Here is a 13,721-nt window from a genome sequence, read left to right as displayed (position 1 = left end):
AATTTATAGTTCACTATTGTTTATTATACTTGGAACTAACTGTTCTTGGGATAGATTTGTAAATGTCTTTGAGACTTGCATAACCATAGAAGGCTGTTTTAATTTGCCTTTGTTCTGTTGAAATGTTTTCAAGTGAGAATGTTTATAGAAAGGCAAATTTTGATGAAGAAATGTTCCCATCTTTGGGAAGTGGGAGTCGAGAGCTGCTCATGTTTAAATATTTCATATTTGTTTTACTTAATACTTGATACATTTTCTCAAGCCTATTTATAAGGAGTAAATTTGCCATCACAGACCAACCTGAGGAAGCATGGTGTAATGGTGTGGAGTGGGGAATCCGACGAGTGTGGATTTCAATTCTGGCACCTCTGCTTACTCCCTCTGTGATCTTGGATGAATACTTGATTTGTTTGAGTCTCCGTTTTCTCTTCTGTAAAATGGACTTGAATAATGCCTACCTCATAAGATTATTTTTAGGTTTCAATAAGGTGACAAAGGAGTTTAGCCTCGGTGTTAGTTAGGCCCATGGTAGTTTCGCTATAAGAGTTGATTGCCTTTTCTTCTCATCTACCCCAGGGCAAAATGTGGACAAGTAAATGCATTCTAGCATGTATTTTTTATGATTCCTCTGGCAGAAACCATTAAATGACTGGTCTAAGTATTTAGCAATACTGGCTTCTTATATGGAGATTGGGAACCTGTAAGAAAGTATCAGAACATCTCTTGACATCCCATGAACACATTTCTTCAAATCTCATCTCTTTAGTCTCTCAGTGCACTTACGTGTTCTAGTGATTTTATTGAGGTTATAATAAACATGCCATAAAATTCACCCATCTTCAGTGTTAACCTGTACAAGTAAATGATTTTAGTTAGCACAGTTATCGTCTCCTCGTCACAGTTCAGTTGCAGAATATTTCTAACATTCAGAAAACAACTTTCCTGTTCCTTTCCGGTTAATTTTCTTTCACACCCTAAATCTAGGCAACCATTGATTTTTTTCCCCATCTCTATCAATCTTACTGTTCTATACATTTTATATAAATGGAATTATCCTCTCAGTGCACTTTTTGCACCTTTCTTTTTTTAATCAATATTTTTGAAACCAATAGAATTAAATGATCTGTGCTTCTTTCCTCATTGTTAAAATACTTGTATGTGCGGGTATGACTTACATATAATAGTAAGGTTGTATATTTTAATCAATGAATTTTTTGTAGTGGAACAAAAATGATAAAAGTAGTTTGAAGTGGGCTTCTTTTTCCCTCTTTTTAATAAGGATATTTATAATTTATTGCTCCTTTCAGACAATTTGGTACTTCTAGACTATAAATGATAAAAAATGAAACATTTTTTAAATGGTTGCTAGAGGGAGAGCCAGGCAACGAGTACTTACATGTGGTATTTCCAGACTTACTCTGTAGTGATAACCCTTAGAAGATGCTGGAAAAACATGGGTTGCATGATAATCATATAGATAGGTTCAGACTAGTTTAAAGGGTAGTGCATAGTGACAGACTTATGGATTGATGTGGCCTTGGAGGGTATATCTGGTAGCATGACAGAGGAGGGTCTTCGCCTCTATTCATCCTGTAGCATGGTTGATCAGTATTTGATGGGACATGAAACTGGAGGAATGCTACATACATTTGGTGACAATCTGAAATCACCTAATAAGGATCCTTCACACCCATGGCAAGGTACCATAGAGATAGATGTAAGACTCCTCATCTAGATGAAAAAGAAAACAAAACAAACATTGTTAAGCATAAAGTAGAAATTTGGCTAAATCGGCAACTCTGAATTGCAGCTACACAGCTCATCCCCTAAGTCAGTAGGACTCTTTGCACCCAAACTAGATTTATAATTTAACAACTATTCAGAAAACCCTTCTGAAATAGGCTCACATGGAAAGAAAAAAGAAAATTCTGAATTCAGTCTTAGGAAATCATTTAATTATGTATTAAAATGGCACCCACTACCACCAAGTAGGGTTTATCTAGGAATGCTTTAATACTAGAAAATATAGACAATGCAATAATAAAAATTATAGTGAATTTTGAAAGTTATGTTTTGAGAAATGACAATTCTAAAGTTAAATTGAAAAATAAAAATTACAAAAGTAAAAAAGGAGATACATTGATAAAATGAATTTCATATAGTTTTCTTAATAGATACTGGAAAGGCACTCAATAAATTAATAGCCGTTGTTGATAGACTGTCTTTGAAATATCAAAATTCATTTACTGCTTTTATGAATCTCTATTAAAGCTGATTTGTCCTTAGACAGGATAGTAAAAGAAATAGGGTCGGTTACATACTGATGCCAGTTTTGTTACATTTTAAGCTAAATAGCCCTCACTTGGAGCATTTCAGTCAATGCTCATCATCAAGAATGATGAGTACGCAGAGGTGGAGAACCTGGGTGAATAGGGCCACTGTCACATGATGGTAGCTGTTAAAACCAGGAGAACATGACAGTGAGAGTTACCTTGAGTTCTTAAAAGGGAGACGTTGATAACTGGGATTAGTTTATTCTTTGTTATAACATTTGGCAGATCTTAGTCAGGTAAAGGAAAAACTTTCCATTGGAGTTTTCCGAACGTTAAGAAAGTTGATGTTTTAATAGGAAAGGAAGAGTGAATGCAACCTCTGGCAGTGCCATGGTGGGATCTTAGGCTGTAGTTTCATCACTTTTGCAATCCCTTCCAAGTATTATGTTTCTGTGGTTTTATTCCTAGTCCTCTTTTTCATATCCTCTCTTGTGGCTCAACATCTAGAATGTTTGATTTTTCTCTGCTTAGTTTATTGTAGAAAGACTTGGTCAGTAATAGTAAGGAGAAGAGCAAGAATGTAGTATGAGAAACCAGGAAAACTCACTGTTGCAATCTAGAAGTTATGTGAACAGGACTTCTTTTTAAGAACTCCTGTTTTAGTAAAAGCTGTTCTTACAGTTCTACAAAGAAAGACTTGTTCCTCCTGGAGCAGCCACTGTTAAACTTACTCTAGTAATCCTTCTAGCCCCTTCTCTTGCACATACCTATTGTAGTGTTTAAATGCAGTCATATTATACCTATCAGAAGAAGGTATCGTAATTTAAGACCTTTTCTATAAAATGTCTAGTATTTTTCTTCATCAAAAGATAATTTAAAATATTATGCCCTTGCTCCTTGGCCTAGAAATTGAATGATTGCTTTGTCATTAACAAAGTGGTATTCTAAAGACAGGAAATAAAGAATAAGGATAAATAAACATGTCTCCAGATAAGAACCACTAGAATTGATAGTAAAGTTAGATTTTTTTAATAGTTTTATGATTATAAAGTGGGAGCACAGAGTGAATTTCAGGCTTTTCATAAAAATTCAAGTTTCTGAATTGTGTACCCATTTTTTGGACTATCTATGTCTGGGCCAAATATGAGGACTTCAGTGCCCCCAGCATACAGTCCAGAGTACTAGCATTTGCTGTCTAGGGGTATTCCATTTTGTGCTATGATATTATAGATAAAGATACAAAAAGTTAAAGTGTGTAAGTACGCATGCATAATGTATTTGCCTGTGTGTGTATTTGCCAGTCCTATGAGAAGGCAGTAATAAATGTTAAAATTTATAAGAAAGTTATAATTACTTTATAACATTATGTTTTATGCCCATAATTTCACCAGATGGTGCTATTTATATTACTTCTTGGTCCCCGTTATTTCATATTTATTAAATGCATCTATTTTTTGCACAAGCATTGGGATCATTGAACCTTTCTGAATTTTGAAAGATTCTGATAAGAACAAAAATCTCCTATCAAGACATAAATTGATGATCCTAAAAAACCACTGATTTCACCCGTTCTGTGTTTTACTGAATTGAAAAGTTGCCAAATTCAAATAGGAATAAACCTACTCTAAATAGTTTATCAAATGTTTGGTAAGGGTTTAGGCGTTGATTTAATAACCTGTAAACCTCCATTAGATTTTAACATTTCCACATATTGTGACAGTCAACATTTTTTATTGGAGTAACGAGGGGTAATTACTTAATCATTTAAAGTAAAGTTTCATGTAATGGCAATAGAACATATACAAAATTAGATATTACTGTGGTGACAGAAAGTGTGTTGGGACACTGACCAGACTCTTGCAGATAAAAGGAGCCAGATAGTGGGCCTCCCCAGTGGCGCAGCAGTTGCGCGCTGGGTTGTGAAGCTACCTGCAGCCTCTGCAGCACCAGTTCGATCCCCGGCTGCTCCCTGGCCACTGGAGGAGGGTCCCACATGGCGCGCAGACCTCCCCTGCTGCCCGCTGCTCCCCTCAGCAGTGTACTTCGGTCCTTCTGCCTGCTCTGCTCCCTGCTCTGGCTCTGGTGAATTCTCTCACCCTCTCACGCTGCTGACTGTACCCAGTTCTTGTATAAATAAATAAATAAATCTTACCAAAAAAAAAAAAAAAAAAAAAAAGGAGCCAGATAGTAAAGTGAGTTGTAGTTTTCTAGAAATCTGAAAGTTGAAGGATCAATGCAAAAGAAAATAAATTTCTAATGTGAGATATCAGTGAAAGAGATATGGGGGCAAGAGGGAAGGCAGACATCATTTAAATGTACATTTAACAGAAAATTTTCAAAATAAAATCATGTGTGGTGTTATGTTTTCAAAGTCGTTCTTAGATTTAAATAATAAAATAAAATTAAGAGAATAATACCGTGAGGCAGCCAGAATTGTGGGAGCTGCTTTTTAAGCCCCTTCCTTAGCACTGACATACCAGCTTCTTTCCCCTGGCCCGCTGTGTCTCCTTGCCCACTTTGGTAAAAATTCCTGTTTGAGAAGTGGGATTATGTGTAATTTGAAAACACTTTCCGTGATTTCCTTTTCTTCCACTTTTATCCTTGTAGAGACCACTGTTTCCAAACCTCCAGAAAAAGATGAACTTTTATACAGCATAACTAGCTTATTCTCATCCCAACTTCTCTCTTTCCTCTCTAGACTCATAAAGGTATCCTGACTTATGTAAAATCTTATGAGTCATCTGTTTTAATTGGAAGTTTCTTGATAGATAAAATCACTACTATTCACATATATACCACATACACATTGATAAAAGCAACTGTAAAATGTTTTTGTATTTGTGCAACAAAGTGTTATATATTACTCCAGCACTGTACATTATGTTTTAATGCCAACTTGCTCTTATGTCACAGCTGCTGTTGAGAGCCAGCATACATTCATGTTAAAAATGAAGATTGTTATGAAAGAGGAGAGTGGAGGACTGTGTAGTGAGTAGCTGCCGTATAGTTGGTATTGAAATGCAGTGACTTAATGACTGAGTATGCCCAATGGTGCAGCCCTTCTCTCCTGTGAACTAACAGCCAGATTGTTTGTAATTTTCCATGCTATTTAAAACAGGGTTCTCATGTATCAGCCATCTTCTGTAAGGGTGCCCAGTGTGACTTCGGTTGATCCTGCTGCTATTCCGCCTTCATTAACAGACTACTCAGTACCATTCCACCACACGCCAATATCAAGCATGTCATCAGATTTGCCAGGTATGTGCAGAGTTTTTTGTTTTGTTTTTACCAAGTTTTATTATTTATTTTCACTCTTAATCTGTGGAATAGTCTTAAATAGGAATGCTAAGGAAATTTGAAGCTTCGTGGACAGGTAGCATCTATTTAATATGTCACATTCACACCCTGTCTATATCATTTCAACTACAGAGCAATCTAGATTCCTGATGATAGGAAATACAGTAGGATAGTAGGGCGGTCAGAAAATTTTATAGGGTTTATTCTCTCATAGATAATTTATACTCAGATTTTTTCTTCATCTATCCTAGAAGTGTCACAGATTAGGAAGAGTATTTTTCCATACTCTTCTTGGTAGCCTGTCACTTGCTGCTAGCCCACCAGGACTTTAGAATATACTGGTGTGTTGTGGGGTCAGCACTGCCTACCAGTTTCATTTACCCTCCAGATTTTTTTCCCATGCAAAGATAGACTATACCAGGCGTTCAAAACACTGCTTAAATTTTGGGACATAATTTACATACGCATTAACTGAAGTTTTAAAGAAATTCAAGTTTGCTTGAATTACCTTAGTACAAAGACTTATGCAACAACCAGCAGCCATATGAAATTAAAGGAAAATTTAAGCTCTTTCCTCACTCCATAGCCATTGTTTTTTCCAGAGCATTTTTTAATCAATCATATTTGAACAAGTTAGAACTAGGACCTCTTATATTCATGACTTTTCCTTTTTTCAAAAAGGGCCCTTTTAGTGAAATACAGTTTCTTCCTCCTATTATTTTCTAAATTTTGAAGTTAATTTTAATCTTTGGTTATTCTTCCTTTCCCTCTTAGTGAGGTCTTTATTTTAAGCACAATATTTACTCTATTGTGCAAAATTATTGTTACTGAAACAATTAGGAGTTGTGTTATCTGACCCAGTGTAATTTAACACTTGAAATTTTTTGAGAGTACTTGAATAAAATTTCATGGAAAAGACTACACTAAAAATAATACCCATCAAAAAAATTTAAAGACCATTCACATTTTAAGTATGTTTATTCCATATGTATTTTGGGATTAGTGTTTTAGTTTGTAAGCCCAGCTAGCACTAGTTGCAGATAGCATTTGTGACATACAAGCTTGATGCTGAGGTGCAGGTCTAGTTTCATAGTCCATGACAAAATGGGAAACTCAGTTTTAATTCCTAACTGCCATATTTTGCTTTGGCCTTGACTAGTTTTAAGAGAGGTGGAAGAGTTGTCCACATGTCCTTTTAGTGTTATAAGCAAGCATTCTAGAAGGATTCATTTCCAAAAGATGATGAATAAAAAATTATTCCTAAGAAACAAACAAACAAATGCATTTTGTATACTGAAGTGACTTTGGCCATTTAGTTATAGATTAGAGACAATTTATAAATCACTCACTCTTGTTTGTTTTAAATTATGTGCATCAGGATGAATTTTAATTTTGGAGAGTTTGCATTAATTTATAAAATGTGGACATTGGAGAAAAATTCAGTAAAATATGTTTACTGTATTTCATAGAGTAAACTTTAGGCTGGTACTAAAGAAGTAAAACTAATATCCAGGACTTATATTTAGCCAGTATAAACCAATATGGTGATACTAGTTATTAAATGTTGAATGCTTTCTTGCCACTTGATAATATAACTAAGATCTATTGTACTTTAGAAGAATTACCAGTTTATTGTCATTTATGAATTATATAGCAGCTACTACATCTAAATAGTTCAGTTTTTACTCTGGTTTTATTGTTAATGTGCTCTTTTATAATTAGTAATTACCTTGGTTTTATTTTGTGCATACCTTTTATGTAACTAGTGTAATTTTTATGTAATTAGTTTTGATATTTAGAATTTTAATAATTTATAATAAAATATTAAATAGAACACCAAGAATGGAGATATGACAGAGTTTTAATACATTTAACATTCCTTTTTAAACATCATAAACATGAATCTTCTGAATCTGCAGGAGAACAAAGAAGAAATGATATTAATAATGAACTGCAGCTTGGAACATCTTCTGATACTGTGCAACAGTGAATACAAAATAAAACAAATAATTTGTATTTATGGAATGGAAAACAGCTTGATTATTTCAAGAAAAAATATGACTGCCTTATTTTTGCTAGTGCCATATTGTCAGGTGCGAATGGTGCTCAAAAGATGTATCATTAAAATTTGAAAGTGCTAAACATTTACATATATTAATTCTGTAGCAATCATGTTTTGTTACAAGTTCATGACTCAAGTAAGGAAAATGTGTTATTAATAAGAGTGGGAAAAAACCCATTTCATATAAAGACATATTTAAAATCTAAAAACTACAATTTTGCCAGTGTTACTAAAATTTTACCAATTTTGCCAGTGTTACTAAAACATTTAGAATTGTACCACCAGAATTTTTAACACCACCTGCTTTTTAGTTAAAAATAACTGAGCATTTTCAACTATGAAATACTTCAGAGGGCATAGGAATCTACCAATATAACTTACTGCAGTGGAAACTTATGGTGAAATAAGAAAACAGCCTTTTGCTTAATGTATAAAACCAAGGCGGTAACATTTTAGTCACGATTCATGAAACTTCATATGGAGTTTTAATAGTTTACTTAAAATGTAAAATGCAAGACTGATAATAGCTTGAAATTTTTTATTAGGCAGAAAAAGGTCTGAATTATTATATCTAGCTTCAGTGTTAGGGTATCAGAAGACATAGGCCAAGAAAGTGTCTTAAATCTTTTCTCAGTAGACTATAAAATTGCTGGCATGGATGAAGTCATAATCATCAAAGAAAAATACCACACATCTAAAGAATTGGGATTGAAAGAATGAAAACATGAAGAGTCTTTCCACCTTCAGTGTACTAGAGGGCAGCCTCCAGTACTAGAGCTGCAAAAACATTCTGAATATTGTATCAAATTGGCAAATTTTTTTAAGTTGTGAAGTTATGAAGTAGGAATGGTTAACATCTAGAAAGTGATTTGGCTTTATTGCATACTATTGCAACAGATAGCATCCTGCTCTTTAGCTTTATAAGAAAATTAGTTAATCAAATCAACTAAGCTATTCAATAATCATTACATGATTGTGATCGAACATATAAAATTAAACTATAAGAAGCAGAAGCTGTTATAAAAAGAAAGTGGTTGTACCATTTGAAGCCAAACAGAATAAAATTAACCAAATAATTAAATGGCATGCTAGTAAACTATTTTTTGTGACTTGTCAATGCAGGTTTTCCCAGTTTAGAGGCAGTAGAATCTTTTATAAGTTGTAAAGTAAAAAAGCAATTGCCACTAATTTATGTGGGAAATATTTTTGAGTGTCCCCAGACCTAAAATATAACCTACCAAACCATACCAAATAACACATCAGGGCTAATACAGCACTGACATAAAGTTAAAGCAGGAGTGATGCACAGCCTGTAAGTGTAGGGAAGGAGTGGGGTTAGGCCACATGCCACTTGAGGCGTTGGCTGCCCTTAGAACTAATAGCAATACAAAATCTCTTTTTCCCTTGTTGCTTTTTGTTGTAAAAGTAAAAATCCTCCTTGGATTTTTCTGGTTTGCGTAAACAGGTAGTAACACAGGTCTCTCATAAAATTGAAGTGGCATGAGGAGCACTTTTGAAAAGCTGGAGATACCTGTAGTAGAAATGTTTTGAATATAAAAAACTCTCAGGAAGTATTATAAGGGCTACACAAATTTTGAATAATAGAAACAGGCAATTTACCGAATAATATCAATGTGAAGAGAAACTCTGCTTTTGAGATGTCACCCACTGGTCATAAATATTATAGGAAAGTTGTTGGAAAGGTTTGTTGCAATGCCCTCTATCTGACTCAGATCTCACTATATCATATAGATAGTGATAGTCATATGAAGTGAAAAGTATTATCAACAATTAGGGAAATGCTTTAGAAATTGAGTGAATTTTTCCAGTGAATGTTGCTATAGCTTGTATCACTTGATCATAGCCTTATATCCTCCTTAGAGATTATAAGGGAATAAATATACTTAAAAATTTTGAGTTATCAGTTATTCATATTGTCCATTAAATATTTTTATTGTCCCCACCAAAATAGTATTCTCTATTTTGAGTAATGATATAGTACCAGACTTTCACTCTGTATGATTGTTAAATTTGAGGTGACATGGAATACCAGTATATAGGAATTTATAGAATCCAATAGAAATAGTGTTGTCTTAGTGACCTATACCTAGTATGTGACTTTTTAAAAATTTGTGTTTATACATATTTTTAAATTTTATTTTATGCACATTTTTTTACATCATTTTTCATTTTTGCACAATGTATGCATTTTCATCTTGGTTATAGTCCCCATACAATTCCCACCCCTTTGTTTTGATCCTACTCCCTCCTCCCTGCCCCCCCCCGTGGTGTGTTTATATAGTACGTGATTTTTATTTAATGTTTTGAAATTTAGTCAAATTGATCTTGAAGTTTACTACTTGATTTTTCAGACCTGAAATTTATACTTATAACTTTAATACTTCAAAATGGCATTACTGGGCAATCTTATACACATACCTATTTCTGAAGCATACTTGGAGAATCCCAGATCGTTAGTTTCGAAAACACATTAGCTTACAGCCCAGTAAACTTGGATAAGATCAACTTGTTAGTGAGCTGTGGTTAGCAAGTGCTTGCTTTGTGCAGCAAGGTGGGCTATATGTGACTTGGATGAACAGAAACAGAGAGCTATCCATGCAAAAGACATCTGTTTAAGAAGTGATATTTTAGATAAAGCTTAATGTAGTGTATTTCTAAAAAAATAAATGTGAAATATCGTATGAGTCTAAGTATGCTTGTTTTTTTTTTTTAACATTACGAATGCAGATCTCTCTCTCTTTTTTTTTTTTTTTTTTTTTTGGTTTCTCATTCTGTTAAGTGGTGAAGGGGAAAAGTTTGCCTCGACTAGTTCTTCTCTGGAAATTTTTGAACTGCTACCTTTAAGTCACTGGGAGCTGTTTTTTCCAGTTTATTGCCAGAAATTATGTTCATTTGGGGGTTTTATGCACATTAAATATCACTGATCCATGGTGTAGAACTTCCCTATGGCAGAATGGTAAGCTCTGATTCCCAAATGTTTTGTGACTTATGAAAAATACAAAATGATTTGGGGAAATAAATTCTTGTCTCCAAAATAAGAGACAAATATTAACAAAACATTTTTGTTTTAGGTTTGGATTTTCTTTCCCTTATTCCAGTTGATCCCCAGGTATGTATCCTGAATTTAAGCAACTAATTTGTATTTGATTGTTTGTTATGTCATACTAACTAAAAATTACCAGTTGCATAAAATCAGGACAGTCAATTCTCACTTATTTAAATTGATGGAAAGGAAGTACTATATAAATTTTTCCACTTTCATTTGGAGGAGTGAAGTTTGCTGTTTTTTAATATTCTGGCCTTGGTTCCTCAATTTTTTAAATTATCTTTTACTTAGTTTAATAACCATTTGACATTTCTTATAAGCGATTAAGTGAATGAGGGGAAGAAGCAATGCCAGAGGGCCAGAATGTAAAACTTTAGAGAGATAAATTATAAAACACTTGTTCTGTAAGATGTGAATCATTAGCTTGATTCTCCCTTCTTTTTAAAAGCAGTCAGATTCAGACTTTGGGGATACCCCAATCTAAAGTTGGTATAAACCAATCGTTCCTTTTTTTCTGTCAGAGATAAGAAGCCCTTGGTATTCCAAGTCCAGACATGAAGACCTTGCAGTGAGCTTGGACGCCACTGGCAGGCTAGAGCAGAGGCAGAGCAGAGGAGGAAAAGGCATGACAAAAGCCTAAGGGGAAAGTGAAACAGAGAAAGAGACTTTGAGAGAAGTGTTGAGAGGAAGGAATAGAAGAAGAGCGTGGATCCCTGCTTCATAGACTGCCCAGGAGCAGCTAGCCTCAGGTCTCATGTTGGCAGCCATAAACAACACTGGGAAGTTGGGCCCAAGGTAATGTGCAGAAAGAGGAATTTCTTCTCACCTGAGTTCACCTTGTTACATCAGATTCTGTAGCCAAAAAGTAGCTGTCTTTTTTTTTAAGAAGTAGATTCTTCTGACTTACAGTATTGCTCTGAACCCATCTTTTTTTAAAGAAGTGATCTTAGGCCTGAGGATTTTTATTTCATTAGTGCTATTTGACACACTTCGTGGCAGGCTAGCAATTGAGACGCCAACAGAAGGATGAGGTGGTACCTTCAGTTTACCTTAGAAATCCTATATTGCCTCCTTAATCCCTGTTCATCCCTCTGCAGATATTTGCAGATCGCACATAAAGGATACAGAGTTAGACGTAAAATAGCTGCAACCTGGGTGTAATTGAAGGCATAGAACCTACTGGTAGCCTAACACTATAGTATGTGCCATTCAAAAACTGCCTGAGAGGTAGCAGAAGTGAAAGTAAGTTTCCGGGCTGTTTTCCAGTCTTACTTCAACTTTATTGGAAAGTCGGAAATTGATTTTAGAAAGGAAGTTTAATATCTGACAATTCAACTATTTTCAGGGCTCTTTTTCCCCCTTAGCCACTATCCCTTGAATTTCTTGTGTGTGTGTGGCATTTTATTGATGAGCTTTCTTTTACTTGAAAGGCAGTCTGAATTTTACTTGTTGCTTTTCTACTGGCCAGCAGCTTAAACCTGGGACTGTGCTTATTTTATGGGCCTTGAAGATTGTATAGTCTAAACAATTTGAGTTTTAGATTCCAGTTTTGAACGTAGTGTCTGGAATGATAGACTTAAATAATACATGAATTTATAATATTGTTCGGATATCTTTACTGATCTTTCATTAAAAACAACCTAATGGCAGACTTAGGACATCGCTCACACTGTACACTAGACCTCACTTGCTCAGTTTACTGAAGCAATTACAGTTGTTTTTCATATAAAATACTCTACATTGATAAAAAGTTTTTAGCTCTTGTCTCTACTTCTCTTGGTCAATATTAGAATCGTAAACTCAGATATGAATTTGTTTAAGAATCAGTAGCCAAGATGAAAATGTAACTTGAAATTTAAACTCCTGGAGAGATATATCAAACATCACAAGGAAGACTAGATTAGCTCTCCTTTAAGATTTATTCCAAAATTTTGTGATTGCGTGAGATGATTATCTGTTTTGTGTATCCTGCCGTATAGTTACCCTCTAGTCTCCAGTTTGGAGCGAATTCACAGGTATTGTTAAATTACGTGTAGAGGAGTCAAACACATCACTCTTAACGTTGTTCCTAACATATCTGTTACTAAATTTTGAAAGATTTGGATTTGAGTTTTGTATTAGCGTTTTAGCTTAATATTATAAAAATAAGTTTTTTTAGCCTTTTATAATGTGGCTGAACCTGGCAACAATACAATTAGTGAACGAATTCTTGAGATTAAGTATGAGTCATACTTGTAGGACCAACATTCGCTATTAAATAACTTCAATTTTTTGTTGACATTTTTGTACTTGTACCTGCATCTTTGGTCAACAAACAAATGCTACAAGTTTTGGGAGAATCAAGAAAGTGCTACATTCATGAAATAATACAAAGTAGTTAAAGTTCATGCAACCTTCCATCCATTGATGTGAAGTTCTGAGAAAGTTTAAATTCTCAACTTGGATTTAAATATGTAGCTATGGCTTGTACATATCTAACAATTTCTAGTCTCTTTATTTGAAATAAATGTAGCCTCTTCCTCATCAGCATCATTGTTTGTTTCAAGCAGTACTGTCCTCCTATGTTTTTGGATAGTCTCACCTCACCCTTAACCGCAAGCAGTACGTCTGTCACCACCACCAGCCCCCATGAAAGCAGTACTCATGTTAGTTCATCCAGCAGCAGGAGTGAGACAGGGGTCATAACCAGCAGTGGAAGTAGCATTCCTGACATCATCTCATTGGACTAAAGGACTCACTCGATTCTAGGAATCATTCATGAAAACTGCTCTGTCTTGGATCTCTGGTCCGTGGAAGCTATATATATATTTTTTTTGTAACAATTGCTTTGATATTTATTGAACTGTCAAATGGATTCTTTTGCTTTCTGAGAAATGAACACAGATGACTGCAGCAAGAACCAAGTGACATGCGAGGATTTTTCTTATTCAAGCTGTACTCTGTGCATCAGATATATTCAGCCATAACTGTTATCTTCTTGAGAAATGGATTTCAATTTCATGTTCCTGAATGGATTCTACCA

At 34.5% G+C, this 13,721-nt stretch overlaps 1 protein-coding gene across 4 annotated transcripts in view; it reads left to right on the top strand.

The window, feature by feature from the left end:
* PIAS2 (protein inhibitor of activated STAT 2) overlaps positions 1-13,428 on the top strand; it is a gene marked incomplete at both ends in the record, with an annotated part of 60,649 nt that extends 47,221 nt beyond the window's left edge. Inside the window, 3 exons of one of the 4 annotated variants that reach the window (XM_084252259.1) lie at positions 5,392-5,531; positions 10,725-10,762; positions 13,246-13,428. In XM_084252259.1, coding sequence (XP_084108385.1) covers positions 5,392-5,531; positions 10,725-10,762; positions 13,246-13,428 — 361 coding nt within the window. Of the gene's footprint in view, positions 1-5,391; positions 5,532-7,489; positions 7,561-10,724; positions 10,763-13,245 lie in introns of those variants that run through there. The other 3 variants (XM_084252260.1, XM_084252261.1, XM_084252262.1) reach the window with 3 other exon arrangements.
* Positions 13,429-13,721: the final 293 nt, after the last annotated feature.

Source organism: Talpa europaea (genome assembly GCF_964194135.1).
Source record: "Talpa europaea genome assembly, chromosome: 13".
Taxonomy (NCBI): Eukaryota; Metazoa; Chordata; class Mammalia; order Eulipotyphla; family Talpidae; genus Talpa; species Talpa europaea.
This window is presented reverse-complemented; position numbering and strand designations above follow the sequence as displayed.